Genomic DNA, 14430 nt, shown 5'->3' on the forward strand with positions numbered 1-14430 from the left:
AGGTCTAGGGTGTCAGGTAATGTGAGTGATGATGTAGTGAGCTCCAGCTAACAGATAGCAGATACAGTGCTGGTGCAGACTACTACTACATCATGAGATTATGGACAAAGGAGACAGATTATTTGTATTAGTCAAACGGCAGCCAAAGCATCGATCATCATGTCACCATGATTAAGATCCCTGATATTCCATTGGAAAGGAGTCATTGATTCATTTTTTGAGGTATTTGAGTTGTTAGAAACATGAATACTTAAATACATTTCATCAATCTTACATGATTTCTAATTATAATTTTGAATTAAATCGTGTTTGAGTAACACAAGTAAATATGTAATAATCATTTCAAGTAAAAAATCATTTGTTTCCATTAGGTGTAGCCTAACTACTGTCCAACATCGCATTAAGTATATATTATTTGCACTTTTACCACTGAAATTCACAATTGATTTCATCTCTAGCCTAATAAACTGCATGGTTTCCTGAGTCATAGTGGGAGGACCACACACCATATCCTCGTCTGACTCCAAGGGTTTTCGTGTATTCATTCTGGCTATCTACTCCGATTTCAGAGCACTCTCACCTGAGCGTGCCAGACTGCAGAATAACTGATGAATTTACAAACGCTCAACACCTGTTGAATATGGCCGATGTCAGTAAACTTTGGCAAAAAAAGCCTCCACCATTTATTGCATAATTAATTTTATTGACACAAAAAGATCCCACCATGTAGGGTGTGTTCCTAAATTAAATCTGGAGTGCCAGAGTGCCATCTGGCTGTAAATTCAGCATGGTCAGATTGTCCATTCATAAATTCTTGGACCCTTCAGAGGGCACACTGAATTCCCTGGCTGAGGCGTAGGGTTGATCCGAGTATTCTGACCTCACAACTGCGGTCAAGCACCCCGGCTAACTTGCTAGCTACTTACAGACACAAATGATTCTGACCGTTTTACTCGCCCTAGCAGAGCCGGTTAGGCTGTTTTCATGCCAATCCAGAGCGTTGATGGCTAAATGTGACGCTTGCAACAATTTAATTGCGCTTTTTTTGCCGATGTTTACTGACACCGGCCATGTTCAACTGGTGTTTGTAAATGAATGAGTTATTCTGCGCTCTGGCACACTCAAACGAGAGTGGCTATCTACTGCGATTTCAGAGCAGAGTGAATAAATTATCTGTCGGCATATATAAAATTGTACCGAAACGACCTGTTTCCATCACAGATATCGTGATTATTTTTTTGTAGACAGTATGACTTTACTCGCATAAAAAACTGGATGGAAACGTGGCTACTGACAGTCAATGAACAAAGTAGACTACCCAGCTGCTATTGATTGCATTGGTGTATCTGGGAGACACCCAGTTAAGTAGACCGCAATTTACACTTTTATTTCAACAGCAAACACTGCCTGAGTGAACTATCTTCATTTATCCGCCATTTTGATTAAATTATATGAAACGTTCCGTCATTGGACATTTCGAATTATATCAAACATGCATCTTCGTTGATTGGCCAATGATACACGTAAACGTTGTCGTTACGTATGGTTCTGTAGCCTATCACAGCGCACGTTTGTCTAAGAGCGGGACGTTCCAAAGGGGAGACGAAAGTTCTGCAAATCCATCTTTGTTTTCATTTGACTTGAAGATGTTGGTGTCCGTTTCAGATTCAACTGTTAGTCAAATTAACAGATACACATAGTTATAATGAACTTTTAGTGAAAAAATCTAAATGAACTCTATGGGGGTAAGTGTAATTTACTTAATGTAACTAAATTAAAATGTCTCGATACGTTTAGCAAGCTAACCAGTTAGCCAACGGTAACTCAAACGAGAAAGACGCTCGGTTGTTACCGTTACCAAGACAAGCGATTTAAATATGCAAATCTGGTAAATGTATTTGTGAAAAGTGAAAGTCAGTTGGAAGTACATTACTATTGTTAAGGTCTCAACTAGCTAGGTACCCACATTTTACTATAGTCAGTCAAATTGACAAAATCTTAGCTAACGTTATCTAGTTAGCTAACTTATTTAGCTACTGTTAATGCCTGTTAGCAAACAACACGTTGACAAGTTAGATACATTAGATAATTATCGCGGGCTTCTAGGTAGCTAACATTTGCCCATTCAAATAGATGGTAAATGTTAGTCAATGTGAGTGCATAACGTTACATTTTCGTGCATACATTTTCATGTTGTCATCTAAAGGCATTGTAGTGCAGACACTCTACTAGCATTGGTGGTGGGACATTGTTTCATAAAGAACGGGTGCGTATACTTTCCCTGTTGTTTTTCACCATTAAATCGACGCATTTGCAGCTGAATATAAGATGTATTTATGAACGGTCCACGGGAGATCCGATTGTGTAACCAGTTGAATACCAAGTCTTAAGATGAAATGACTAACTCCATCTACAGGCCTTTGGGCTATTCACAAAATCCTCTGTCTAAACGCAAATACGCCTTTTACTCGATACAGTTTTGGAAACATTTATAACTTTAACATTCATATACGCGATAAATAATGTTTCAAATTCAAAATATACAGTTAATGTTCACAGTTTAGTAAAGTTGTATTCTGGTTGCACAATGCAGAGGGCTCCACATGTGACATGTTTGGTTAACGGTAGTTAACTTACTTCCTTGACAACTTCCTTCACAAAAGCTCTGCCCGTAGAAGCACAAGAAGTATGAATGCCCTGACTTCTGCAGAGGACATAACACTGTAAATGCTGCACGGCAAATGCAGATATCTGAATGATCATGCAGCGCCTTCTTAGGGTTAGTGCTATCCGGAATCCTTGGGACATCCTAACCTTAACTCCTACCCTAACCTTAGCCATAACCCTTACCTAACCTAAACCGTTTCACATTTCAACTTCATTGGGGTGACATCAAGAGTTGGGATGTCCCAAGGATACCGTTTAGACTTTCCCCACTTAGTGACTCTGGGAAGATCTCAATTGTAAACTCCTCGTATCCTCTTTTCTCGTCTTCTTCTCAAAATCCATTGGAGGAGAAGGTCACAGGGGAGGGACCTCTGGCCTTCTCATCCAATGGATTTTGACAAGGAGGAAATGATGGATGCAAGGAATCAAGAAAATGCCATTGAGATTCTGCCAAATTAAGCATAATTGGGGACGAAGTTTCGTATCATGTTTTGAAAATTATTTCGGGTGCAACCAGGATGCCACTTTGCTTAACTATATACATTTAACTGTGTCTTTTGTATTTGAAAGATTCTTTTCACTGTTAACTTCCAGATGTTTCTAAAAACGTATTGCAAGTGAGGATTATTAACGTTTCTAATTGTAGTGGGATTGTAGTTCACATGGTCCCAGCTGCCCTCCATACAATCAGCTGATAACCCAAAAGGGTGTATGCTGGAAGCACCTTTGTGTTTTCGAGAGCTACCTGTTGCTAAGTTTATTTGCTCAAACAGGAAAGACTGAGATCATATCACGTCTCATCAATTTCATGATAGCTACAACTAGCTAACAATATTTTTGTCATTTTGCAGACATGGTAAACTCAAACACTGACTTCAAATCAAGAATCTAAGAACAATCCAAGTTACTGTTTATATAGTGAGTCAGAAGATGGAGGAGTTGTACACCCTTGAGAGGGAGGTCGGACGGGGCAGTTACGGGGTGGTCTTCGAGGGCCACATGGCTAAAACAGGCGAGCGGGTTGCCATAAAACGCCTGCCCTGCAGTAGCCCAGAGTGCATCGAGCTTTACCTCCAGGAGCTGTGGGCTATGAGAACCACGGCCAAGAACCATCCCAATGTCATCGCCCTCCATGGCTGCCTGCTGCAGACCGGACCCAAGACCCTGCAGCCCCTCAGGCCAGGCAGGCTGCCTCTGGACCTGGTGGAGAGCGCCCTAAAAGGGAGCGTGGTGGGGATAAAGCAGAGCCAGGAGGAGAAAAGGACTAAGTCAGACTCCTCCCGGTCAAAAACTAAGAACAGAACTAACTCAGGTGGTCTCTTCAGAACCAAGAGCAGATTGAGAACTAACTCCGAGTCAGACTTCTTCAGGTCCAAATCCCAGGAATCAACTAACTCTGACTTATCCATGTCCAAAACGCCTGTGAGGAAAATTTCTGGCCTCTCCAGGCCCAGAAAGAGACCAGCCCCCACAGGAGAGAAGGACAACCGTGGTCCCAAGCGCTGCTTGGCCCTGTGGCTGGTGATGGAGTACTGTGATGGGGGAGACCTGAACCACTACCTGTTGTCCAGACCTCCAGAAAGCCAGAGAAACCACGGCGTGGTCCAGCAGCTAAGCTCAGCCATGGCCTTCCTCCACCGCCTCCGCATCGTACACAGAGACCTGAAGCCAGATAACGTGCTTGTCTGTCTCACGCGTAACGGGCCTCTCATCAAGGTAGGTGCACCAAAATTCAAAGGGAAGGGAAAGGGGGGTGTGTCTGTGGTAAGAAGATGAACACTTCAGTGTAACCACGGTCCCAACTGAACACTTCAGTGTAACCGAATACAACAGGTTACCTTACCAGGTTACCTTAAGCACCTTACCGTGCTTACTCACAAGGCCTTAACCAACAACAATGCAGTTAAAGAAATATACTTAAGAAAATATTTACTAAATAAACTAAAGTAAAAAATAAAATATAAATATATATAAACCTTTGGGTACCGGTACTGAGTCAATGTGCGGGGGTACAGGTTAGTTGAGGTAATATGTACATGTAGGTAGAGGTAAAGTGACTGCATAGATAATAAACAGTGAGTAGCAGCAGTGTAAAAACAAAGGGGGGGTCAATGTAATTAGTCCTGTGGCCATTTGATTAATTGTTCACCAGTTAAGAAGCTGTTCAGGAGCCTTTTAGACCTAGACTTGGCGCTCCGGTACTCCTTTCCATGCGGTAGCAGAGAGCACAGTCTATGATTTGGGTGACTGGAGTCCTATACCTTTTTTTGGGCCTTCCTCTGACACCGCCTAGTATATAGATCCTGGATGGCAGGAAGCTTGGCCCAAGTGATAGGCTGTACTCGTTACCCTCTGTTGCACCTTACGGTCAGACGCCGAGCAGTTTGCAATATACCGGGCGGTGATGGTGCAGCTGTATAACATTTTGAGGATCTGGGGACCCATGCCAAATCTTTTCAGTCTCCTGAGGGGGGAAAGGTGATGTCGTGCGCTCTTCACGACTGTCTTGGTGTGTTTGGACCATGATAGTTTGTTGGTGATGTGGACACCAAGGAACTTAACTCTCGACCCGCTCCACTTCAGCCCTGTCGATGTTAACAGGGGCCTGTTGGACCTTCCTTTTCCTGTAGTCCACTATCATCTCCTTTGTCTTGATCACATTGAGGGAGAGATTGTTATCCTGGCACCACACTGCCAGGTCTCTGACCACCTCCCTATAGGCTGTCTCATCGTTGTTGGTGATCAGGCCTACCACTGTTGTCGTCAGCAAACTTAATGATGGTGTTGGAGTTGTGCCTGGCCACGCAGTCGTGGGTGAACGGGGAATACAGGAGACGACTAAGCACGCATCCCTGAGGATGCGTTGAGGATCAGCATTGCGGATGTGTTCTTGCCTACTCTTACCGCCTGAGGGCGGCCCGTCAGGAAGTCCAGGATCTAGTTGAAGAGGGAGGTGTTTAGTCCCATGGTCCTTAGCTTAGTGATGAGCTTTGTTTGCACTATGGTGTTGAACGCTGAGCTGTAGTCAAAGAACAGCATTCTGACTTAAGTGTTCCTTTTTCCAGGTGGGAAAGGGCAGTGTGGAGTGCGATAGAGATTACGTCCGTAATAGTAGTCCGTAATAGTTTGCAAGCCCTGCCACATTCGGTGAGCATCAGAGCCGGTGTGGTAGGATTCAATCTTAGTCTTGTTTTGATGCTATGACTGTTTGGTAGTTGATCTAAGGATATAGCGGGATTTCTTATGTGTCCGGATTAGTGTTCCGCTCCTTGAAAGTGGCAGGTCTAGCCTTTAACTTCTGGTTGGGATATGTACGTACGATCACTGTGGGGAATGACGTCGTCGATGCACTTATTTAGTTATTTAATTTTGAATTTTTACCCCCTTTTCTCCCCAATTTCGTGGTATCCAATTGTTTTGATAGCTACTATCTTGTCTCATCGCTACAACCCCCGTACGGGCTCGGGAGAGACGAAGGTTGAAAGTCCTCCGATACACAACCCAACCAAGCCGCACTGCTTCTTAACACAGCGCGCATCCAACCCGGAAGCCAGCCGCACCAATGTGTCGGAGGAAACGCTGCGCACCTGGGAACCTTGGGTAGCGCGCATTGCGCCCGGCCCGCCACAGGAGTCGCTAGTGCACGATGAGACAAGGATATCCCTACCGGCCAAACCCTCCCTAACCCGGACGACGCTAGGCCAATTGTGCGTCGCCCCACGGACCTCCCGGTCGCGGCCGGTTACGACAGAGCCCTTAACCACTGCGCCACCCCAGAGGCTGTCAATGCACTTATTGATGAAGATAGTGACTGAGGGGGTATACTCCATGCCGTTGGATGAATCCCGGAACATATTCCAGTCTGTGCTAGCAAAACAGTCCTGTAGCGTAGCATTCGCGTCATCTGACCACTTCCGTATTGAGAAAGTCACTGGTACTTCATGCTGTAGTTTTTGCTTGTATGCAGGAATCAGGAGGATGGAATTATGGTGAGATTTTCCAAATGGAGGGAGAGCTTTGTCTGCGTCTCTTTGGAGTAAAGGTGGTCTGGAGTTTTTTATTATTTTTTTTCATTTAAAAAAAAAAAATAATAATTATTATTTTTTTCTTCTCTCTCTCTCTGGTTGCACATGTGACATGCTGGTAGAAATGAGGTAAAACGGATTTAAGTTTACCTGCAGTAACGTCCCCGGCCACTAGGAGCACTGCTTCTGGATGAGCATTTTCTTGTTTGCTTATGGCCTTATACAGCTGGTTGAGTGTGGTCTTAGTGCCAGCATCGGTTTGTGGTGGTAAATAGACTGCTCCGAATAATATAGATGAGAACTCTCTTGGTAGATACACTACCTCAGGCGAGCAGTACCTCAAGGCTTTTTTAATATTAGACATTGCACACTCTGTCCTGCTGATGCACTGTCATGGTAATTTCCTGTATTACTAAGTGAAAGGAGAGTTTACAAACCACACACAAGTCAGAGTTATACTTTAAACTTCATCTTTTAATAATATGAGCTTCACCATAGCCCTGTGACTCTCAGATCAATTCAGTGTCTATAAATGAATTCTGAGAGAGTCAACATAATGGCAACTGAGGTCTTTTATAGCAAAGATCCACCCCCTAGTCGACATGACAAACCACAGATAATAGGAACTGTTCACAAAGAAATACTTTTACTTGAGAGAGGAGTATCCCATAGCCAGACAGCATTAGCTATAAATGATCATTCAGTTTGGTCTCCTAAATGAGGTTCTAATCTCATTCTTGGTACTTCATATTACCAAAACATTACCTCATCCAATGGCATATATCAATTGTCAATTCTAGATATTCCCAACTCAAATACAACCCACCCCTGGACAAACTCTGAGAGGAGTGAGCCTCCAGGTCATATACTAGGTCAAGATAAGTTTCAACATCAGAGGGGACATACAATGGTTCCAGACACTGCTGTACTCCTCCCCCCAATGGGAAAAGGAGGGAGTGACTGGAGTACAGACATTGTGGAGCCCTTCATATGGTTTAACATATACACTCACATATGAAGACAGCCCTGACCTCTCCCCTCTCAGGGCCCCAAGTGACTTTCCCCACATAAGCATATTATGAAAGTAAATAAAACTTCTTATTTATCAATGTTACCTAACTTATTCTGATTCAGCTATGACAACACGGAAACCCAGCCAGCGCTATATCTTCATTCAGCTACGACCCGGTGAAACTTAAGATATTACAGTTTTTAATGTCCCATTGGTAGGATAGTCTCGACCATAGATCATCCAGTGAGTGCACGTTGGCCAATAGAATCGATGGTTGTGGTGATTTACTCACTCGCCTCCGAATCCTCACAAGGCACCCCGTCATTCTCCCTCTGTATCTCCGCCTTTTCTTGACGCGAATGACCGTGTATTTGGGCCTTGTCTCCGGAGAGCAGTATATCCTTTGCGTCGGACTCATTTAAAGGAAAAAATCTTTGTCCAGTTTGAGGTGAGTAATCGCTGTTCTGATATCCAGAAGCTTATTTCGGTCATAAGATATGTTAGCAGCAACATTTATGTACAAAATAAATTAGAAACAACGCAGTAAAAAAAAAAAACACTAAATAATACAGTTGGTTAGGAGCCCGTAAAACGGCAGCCATCCCCTCCGGCCCCATTACATGTAGGGTCCTACATATAGGGACACAGGTGACACAATCTCCTCCGGCCCCATTATAACACCGTTGTACTGAACACCAGTGTAACCACGGTCCCAACTGAAAAGTACATAGAACATTTCTTTCATTTTGTCTACTAAAAGGGTGAAAGGGTTTTAACAGCCAAACACAGACAGTTAATTTAAATCCTCAGCTTGATACTGTAACAATATTCACCTTCTTCACCTTCTTCAATCTTCCTTTCCACACTATCTTCTTTTAGGTGGCTGACTTTGGCCTGAGTAAGATGAGCGTTGAGGGGGGCCAGGGGACGGAAGGAGACACCAGTCTGACCAGACAGCACTTCTCCTCTACGTGTGGCTCTGACTTCTACATGGCTCCAGAGGTGTGGGGTGGCCTCACCTACACAGCCCAGGCAGACATCTTCTCCCTGGGGGTGATGTTCTGGGCCGTCCTGGAGAGACTCACCTTCCTGGAGGAGGGCTCCACACAGGAACAACTGGGTGAGTTGGAGGGAGGGAGGGAGGGCTCCACACAGAAACAACTGGGTGAGTTGGAGGGAGGGAGGGCTCCACACAGAAACAACTGGGTGAGTTGGAGGGAGGGAGGGCTCCACACAGGAACAAATAGGTGAGTTGGAGGGAGGGAGGGCTCCACACAGGAACAACTGGGTGAGTTGGAGGGAGGGAGGGCTCCACACAGGAACAACTGGGTGAGTTGGAGGGAGGGAGGGCTCCACACAGGAACAACTGGGTGAGTTGGAGGGAGGGCTCCACACAGAAACAACTGGGTGAGTTAGAGGGAGGGACGGCTCCACACAGAAACAACTGGGTGAGTTGGAGGGAGGGCTCCACACAGGAACAACTGGGTGAGTTGGAGGGAGGGCTCCACACAGGAACAACTGGGTGAGTTGGAGGGAGGGCTCCACACAGGAACAACTGGGTGAGTTGGAGGGAGGGCTCCACACAGGAACAACTGGGTGAGTTGGAGGGAGAGCTCCACACAGGAACAACTGGGTGAGTTGGAGGGAGGGCTCCACACAGGAACAACAGGGGTAGGGAGGGTGTGTTTGTGTTGTCTCGGCCTGTGGCGGCCTATGGAAAACAAATCTATGTTGACTATCTGTGAAAAGATTCAGAGGGGTTAGTTACGCTAACCCTTGAATATGAATGCTCGGCAGTTTCATTTTGGCTCTTCAGAGTCGGAGAATGATGAAGCAGTATAATACAGACTGTCAGATTTAATTCTCTAAAATGTCTGGTGTCCACGAGCAGCTCTGTTGGAGGAAAACACTGCTACAGGTTTACAATAAAATGATTTGCTTTCCCACCTCCTTTAAAATGCCTTCCTTCCCCACCTCCATTATAATATCTTCCTTCCCCACCTCCATTTATAATACCTTCCTTCCCCACCTCCTTTATAATGCCTTCCTTCCCCACCTCCTTTAAAATGCCTTCCTTCCCCACCTCCTTTATAATACCTTCCTTCCCGACCTCCTTTAAAATGCCTTCCTTCCCCACCTCCTTTAAAATGCCTTCCTTCCCCACCTCCTTTATAATACCTTCCTTCCCCACCTCCATTAAAATGCCTTCCTTCCCCACCTCCTTTAAAATGCCTTCCTTCCCCACCTCCTTTATGTCTTCCTTCCCCACCTCCATTATAAAACCTTCCTTCCCCACCTCCATTTATAATACCTTCCTTCCCCACCTCCTTTAAAATACCTTCCTTCCCCACCTCCATTTATAATGCCTTCCTTCCCCACCTCCATTATAATACCTTCCTTCCCCACCTCCATTATAATACCTTCCTTCCCCACCTCCATTATAATGCCTTCCTTCCCCACCTCCATTATAATACCTTCCTTCCCCACCTCCATTATAATACCTTCCTTCCCCACCTCCATTATAATACCTTCCTTCCCCACCTCCATTTATAATACCTTCCTTCCCCACCTCCTTTAAAATGCCTTCCTTCCCCACCTCCATTTATAATGCCTTCCTTCCCCACCTCCATTTATAATGCCTTCCTTCCCCACCTCCATTATAATATCTTCCTTCCCCACCTCCATTTATAATGCCTTCCTTCCCCACCTCCATTATAATGTCTTCCTTCCCCACCTCCATTATAATACCTTCCTTCCCCACCTCCATTATAATACCTTCCTTCCCCACCTCCGTTTATAATACCTTCCTTCCCCACCTCCATTATAATGTCTTCCTTCCCCACCTCCATTATAATGTCTTCCTTCCCCACCTCCATTATAATACCTTCCTTCCCCACCTCCGTTTATAATACCTTCCTTCCCCACCTCCATTATAATGTCTTCCTTCCCCACATCCATTATAATACCTTCCTTCCCCACCTCCATTATAATGCCTTCCTTCCCCCCTCCATTATAATGCCTTCCTTCCCCACCTCCATTTATAATACCTTCCTTCCCCACCTCCATTATAATGTCTTCCTTCCCCACCTCCATTATAATACCTTCCTTCCCCACCTCCATTATAATACCTTCCTTCCCCACCTCCATTATAATGTCTTCCTTCCCCACCTCCATTATAATACCTTCCTTCCCCACCTCCATTATAATACCTTCCTTCCCCACCTCCATTATAATATCTTCCTTCCCCACCTCCATTATAATACCTTCCTTCCCCACCTCCATTATAATATCTTCCTTCCCCACCTCCATTATAATATCTTCCTTCCCCACCTCCATTATAATACCTTCCTTCCCCACCTCCTTTAAAATGCCTTCCTTCCCCACCTCCATTATAATACCTTCCTTCCCCACCTCCATTTATAATGCCCCAATTGTACAAATTAATCTAAGATCTCAAAAGTAATGACAGATTCCTTGAGTTATTTTTGATCTTAGTTGCGCATTTTACATCTAACTCCGATGTTTGGGGCGTAGACTCCGGCTCCGAACTTGCCTCCCAGAAAAGAAAAGAAAATGGTGTGCCTGAACATCCCGGGGAAAAATCCCGTCGCCGAAGTCTAAAATGAACAAAAAAACGTCACAAAATATCATCAAAGTATCTTCCTTTGACTGGGAAACAGACTCCTTAAAGGTGTTAGTACTGATATACAGTATGTTTCCCTACAGGTGCGTATGTGTGTAAGGCTCGCTGGCTGATGCCACTGGGCGAGGCGTTGTGTGAGAACCCAGACCTCCAGGTGTGCATCCCCATGAAGTCCCGCCGCGCCCCCCCTCTACCGCCCCCTCCTGGCCAGGCTGTCTGCACCCTGCTACTGGACATGCTGGCCTCAGACCCTGACGCCCGGCCCACCGCCGCCCAGCTGGAAGACAGGGTCCGCTCTGCCATGGAGGAGGACGCACTGTGACGGGGTTTGCGTCCCAAAGGATAACCCTATTCCCTATATAGTGCACTACTTTAGACCAGGACCCTTTAGGGTTTTAGTTAAAAGTAGTGTATTGTTACAGGGATATTGGACCCTGATCATAGTAAGTGCCCTAGATGGGGAATGGGGTGCATATTGGGATGCAGAGCTGGTGACAGAGCTTCTATATCCAATGTGCTGAACACTCATAGTCAGTCTTCTCTACTAGTGTGAGGGACCATGATGGCGTTAAACGTTGCCACCTGTCCGTACCATGCTAACCACTGATGCTTCTCTTCTTCTTATCTATATATTCAGTTGTATGTGGTCCCTACAGAAATATAACCCACAACCTTGGTGACCCAATGCTCTAGCCATCTAATGGTCAAAAGAAACGTGTGCTGACTTGCCAGCACCATGCACGCACCAAGTCACCAGGAACAACTACTGCTACATCGGAACCCGTGGTTCTGTACCTAGCCTTAAATATGCTTTTGGGAAAACCGGGCCCTACTCTTCTGACTCTGAGGGAAGCTTACTGTTCTTTAGGCACATCAATATATCGAGTGAGTGAGGTAGGTAGGTAGGTGAGGTAGGTGGGTGGGTGAGTGAGTGAGTGGGTGAGTGAGTGGGTGAGTGAGTGGGTGGGTGAGTGAGTGGGTGAGTGGGTGAGTGGGTGAGTGAGTGAGTGAGTGAGGTAGGTGGGTGGGTGGGTGGGTGAGGTAGGTGGGTGGGTGGGTGAGGTAGGTAGGTAGGTAGGTAGGTAGGTGAGTGAGGTAGGTAGGTAGGTGGGTGAGTGGTGTTTTTGTCTTCGATGCTACAAACAGTTTGGTTCGCTAGCCTATAGGCCTACGTTGTGGTCAGGAATGGTTTGCACCTAATATTTATTATTTCATTCATCATGGAATGTGCTTGAAGATACCACTTGATGTATATACATGAATTAAACTGTAACATTTTATTTTAAGGGAATGTGATTTAATAAATACATATTTATGGAGTTTGAGTCGGTCAGTAGTGTCTTCAATCAATATGATGCTCAGTTCATTTGTGAATTTGAGATATGTTTGTATATACAGTACATTCGGAAAGTGTTCAGACCCCTTGACTTTTCCCACATTTTGTTACGTTACAGCCTTATTCTAAAATGGATTAAATTGGTTTTTTTCCCTCATCAATCTGCACACAATATACCATAATGACAGAGCAGAAACAGGTTTTTAGAATTTGAAATATCACATTTACATAAGTATTCTGACCCTTTACTCAGTACTTTGTTGAAACACCTTTGGCAGCGATTACAGCCTCTTCTTTGGTATGATGCTACAAGCTTGGCTCACCTGTAGGCCCTAAAAATTGTCAAAGACCCCAGCCACCCCAGTCATAGACGGTTCTCTCTACTACCGCATGGCAAGCGGTACCGGAGTGCCAAGTCTAGGACAAAAAGGCTTCTCAACAGTTTTTACCCCCAAGCCATAAGACTCCTGAACAGGTAATCAAATGGCTACCCAGACTATTTGCATTGTGTGCCTCCTCCCAACCCCTCTTTTTACGCTGCTGCTTCTCTCTGTTTATCATATATGCATAGTCACTTTAACTATACATTCATGTACATACTACCTCAGCCTGGTTGGTCGGCCCAATTATCTGCATTGTGTCCCGCCACCCGCCAACCCCTGTTTTACGCTACTGCTAGTCTCTGTTCATATATGCATATCACTTTAACCATATCTACATGTACAGTGCCTTGCGAAAGTATTCGGCCCCCTTGAACTTTGCAACCTTTTGCCATATTTCAGGCTTCAAACATAAAGATATAAAACTGTATTTTTTTTGTGAAGAATCAACAACAAGTGGGACACAATCATGAAGTGGAACGACATTTATTGGATATTTCAAACTTTTTTAACAAATCAAAAACTGAAAAATTGGGCGTGCAAAATTATTCAGCCCCTTTTACATTCAGTGCAGCAAACTCTCTCCAGAAGTTCAGTGAGGATCTCTGAATGATCCAATGTTGACCTAAATTACTAATGATGATAAATACAATCCACCTGTGTGTAATCAAGTCTCCGTATAAATGCACCTGCACTGTGATAGTCTCAGAGGTCCGTTAAAAGCGCAGAGAGCATCATGAAGAACAAGGAACACACCCGGCAGGTCCGAGATACTGTTGTGAAGAAGTTTAAAGCCGGATTTGGATACAAAAAGATTTCCCAAGCTTTAAACATCCCAAGGAGCACTGTGCAAGCGATAATATTGAAATGGAAGGAGTATCAGACCCCTGCAAATCTACCAAGACCTGGCCGTCCCTCTAAACTTTCAGCTCATACAAGGAGAAGACTGATCAGAGATGCAGCCAAGAGGCCCATGATCACTCTGGATGAACTGCAGAGATCTACAGCTGAGGTGGGAGACTGTCCATAGGACAACAATCAGTCGTATATTGCACAAATCTGGCCTTTATGGAAGAGTGGCAAGAAGAAAGCCATTTCTTAAAGATATCCATAAAAAGTGTTGTTTAAAGTTTGCCACAAGCCACCTGGGAGACACACCAAACATGTGGAAGAAGGTGCTCTGGTCAGATGAAACCAAAATTGAACTTTTTGGCAACAATGCAAAACGTTATGTTTGGCGTAAAAGTAACACAGCTCAACACCCTGAACACACCATCCCCACTGTCAAACATGGTGGTGGTAGCATCATGGTTTGGGCCTGCTTTTCTTCAGCAGGGACAGGGAAGATGGTTAAAATTGATGGGAAG

General features: G+C 44.8%; 1 protein-coding gene across 3 annotated transcripts; it reads left to right on the top strand.

Moving 5' to 3' along the window:
• Nucleotides 1–1541: 1541 nt before the first annotated feature.
• si:ch211-63o20.7 (uncharacterized protein LOC566836 homolog) lies at nt 1542–12367 on the top strand. Of its 3 annotated transcripts, none has more exons than XM_036976318.1 (5): nt 1542–1745; nt 3519–4383; nt 8584–8824; nt 11431–12241; nt 12348–12367. In XM_036976318.1, exons 2-4 carry the CDS (start codon nt 3598–3600, stop codon nt 11667–11669), a joined length of 1266 nt encoding a protein of 421 aa, XP_036832213.1. In that variant the 5' UTR covers nt 1542–1745; nt 3519–3597; the 3' UTR covers nt 11670–12241; nt 12348–12367. The 3 variants fall into 3 exon arrangements, with proteins under 3 accessions (XP_036832213.1, XP_036832214.1, XP_036832212.1); XM_036976319.1 differs by having other exon boundaries at nt 12340–12360; XM_036976317.1 differs by lacking the exon at nt 12348–12367 and adding an exon at nt 12276–12310.
• Nucleotides 12368–14430: the final 2063 nt, after the last annotated feature.

This window comes from Oncorhynchus mykiss, chromosome 4 (genome assembly GCF_013265735.2).
Source record: "Oncorhynchus mykiss isolate Arlee chromosome 4, USDA_OmykA_1.1, whole genome shotgun sequence".
Lineage (NCBI taxonomy): Eukaryota > Metazoa > Chordata > Actinopteri > Salmoniformes > Salmonidae > Oncorhynchus > Oncorhynchus mykiss.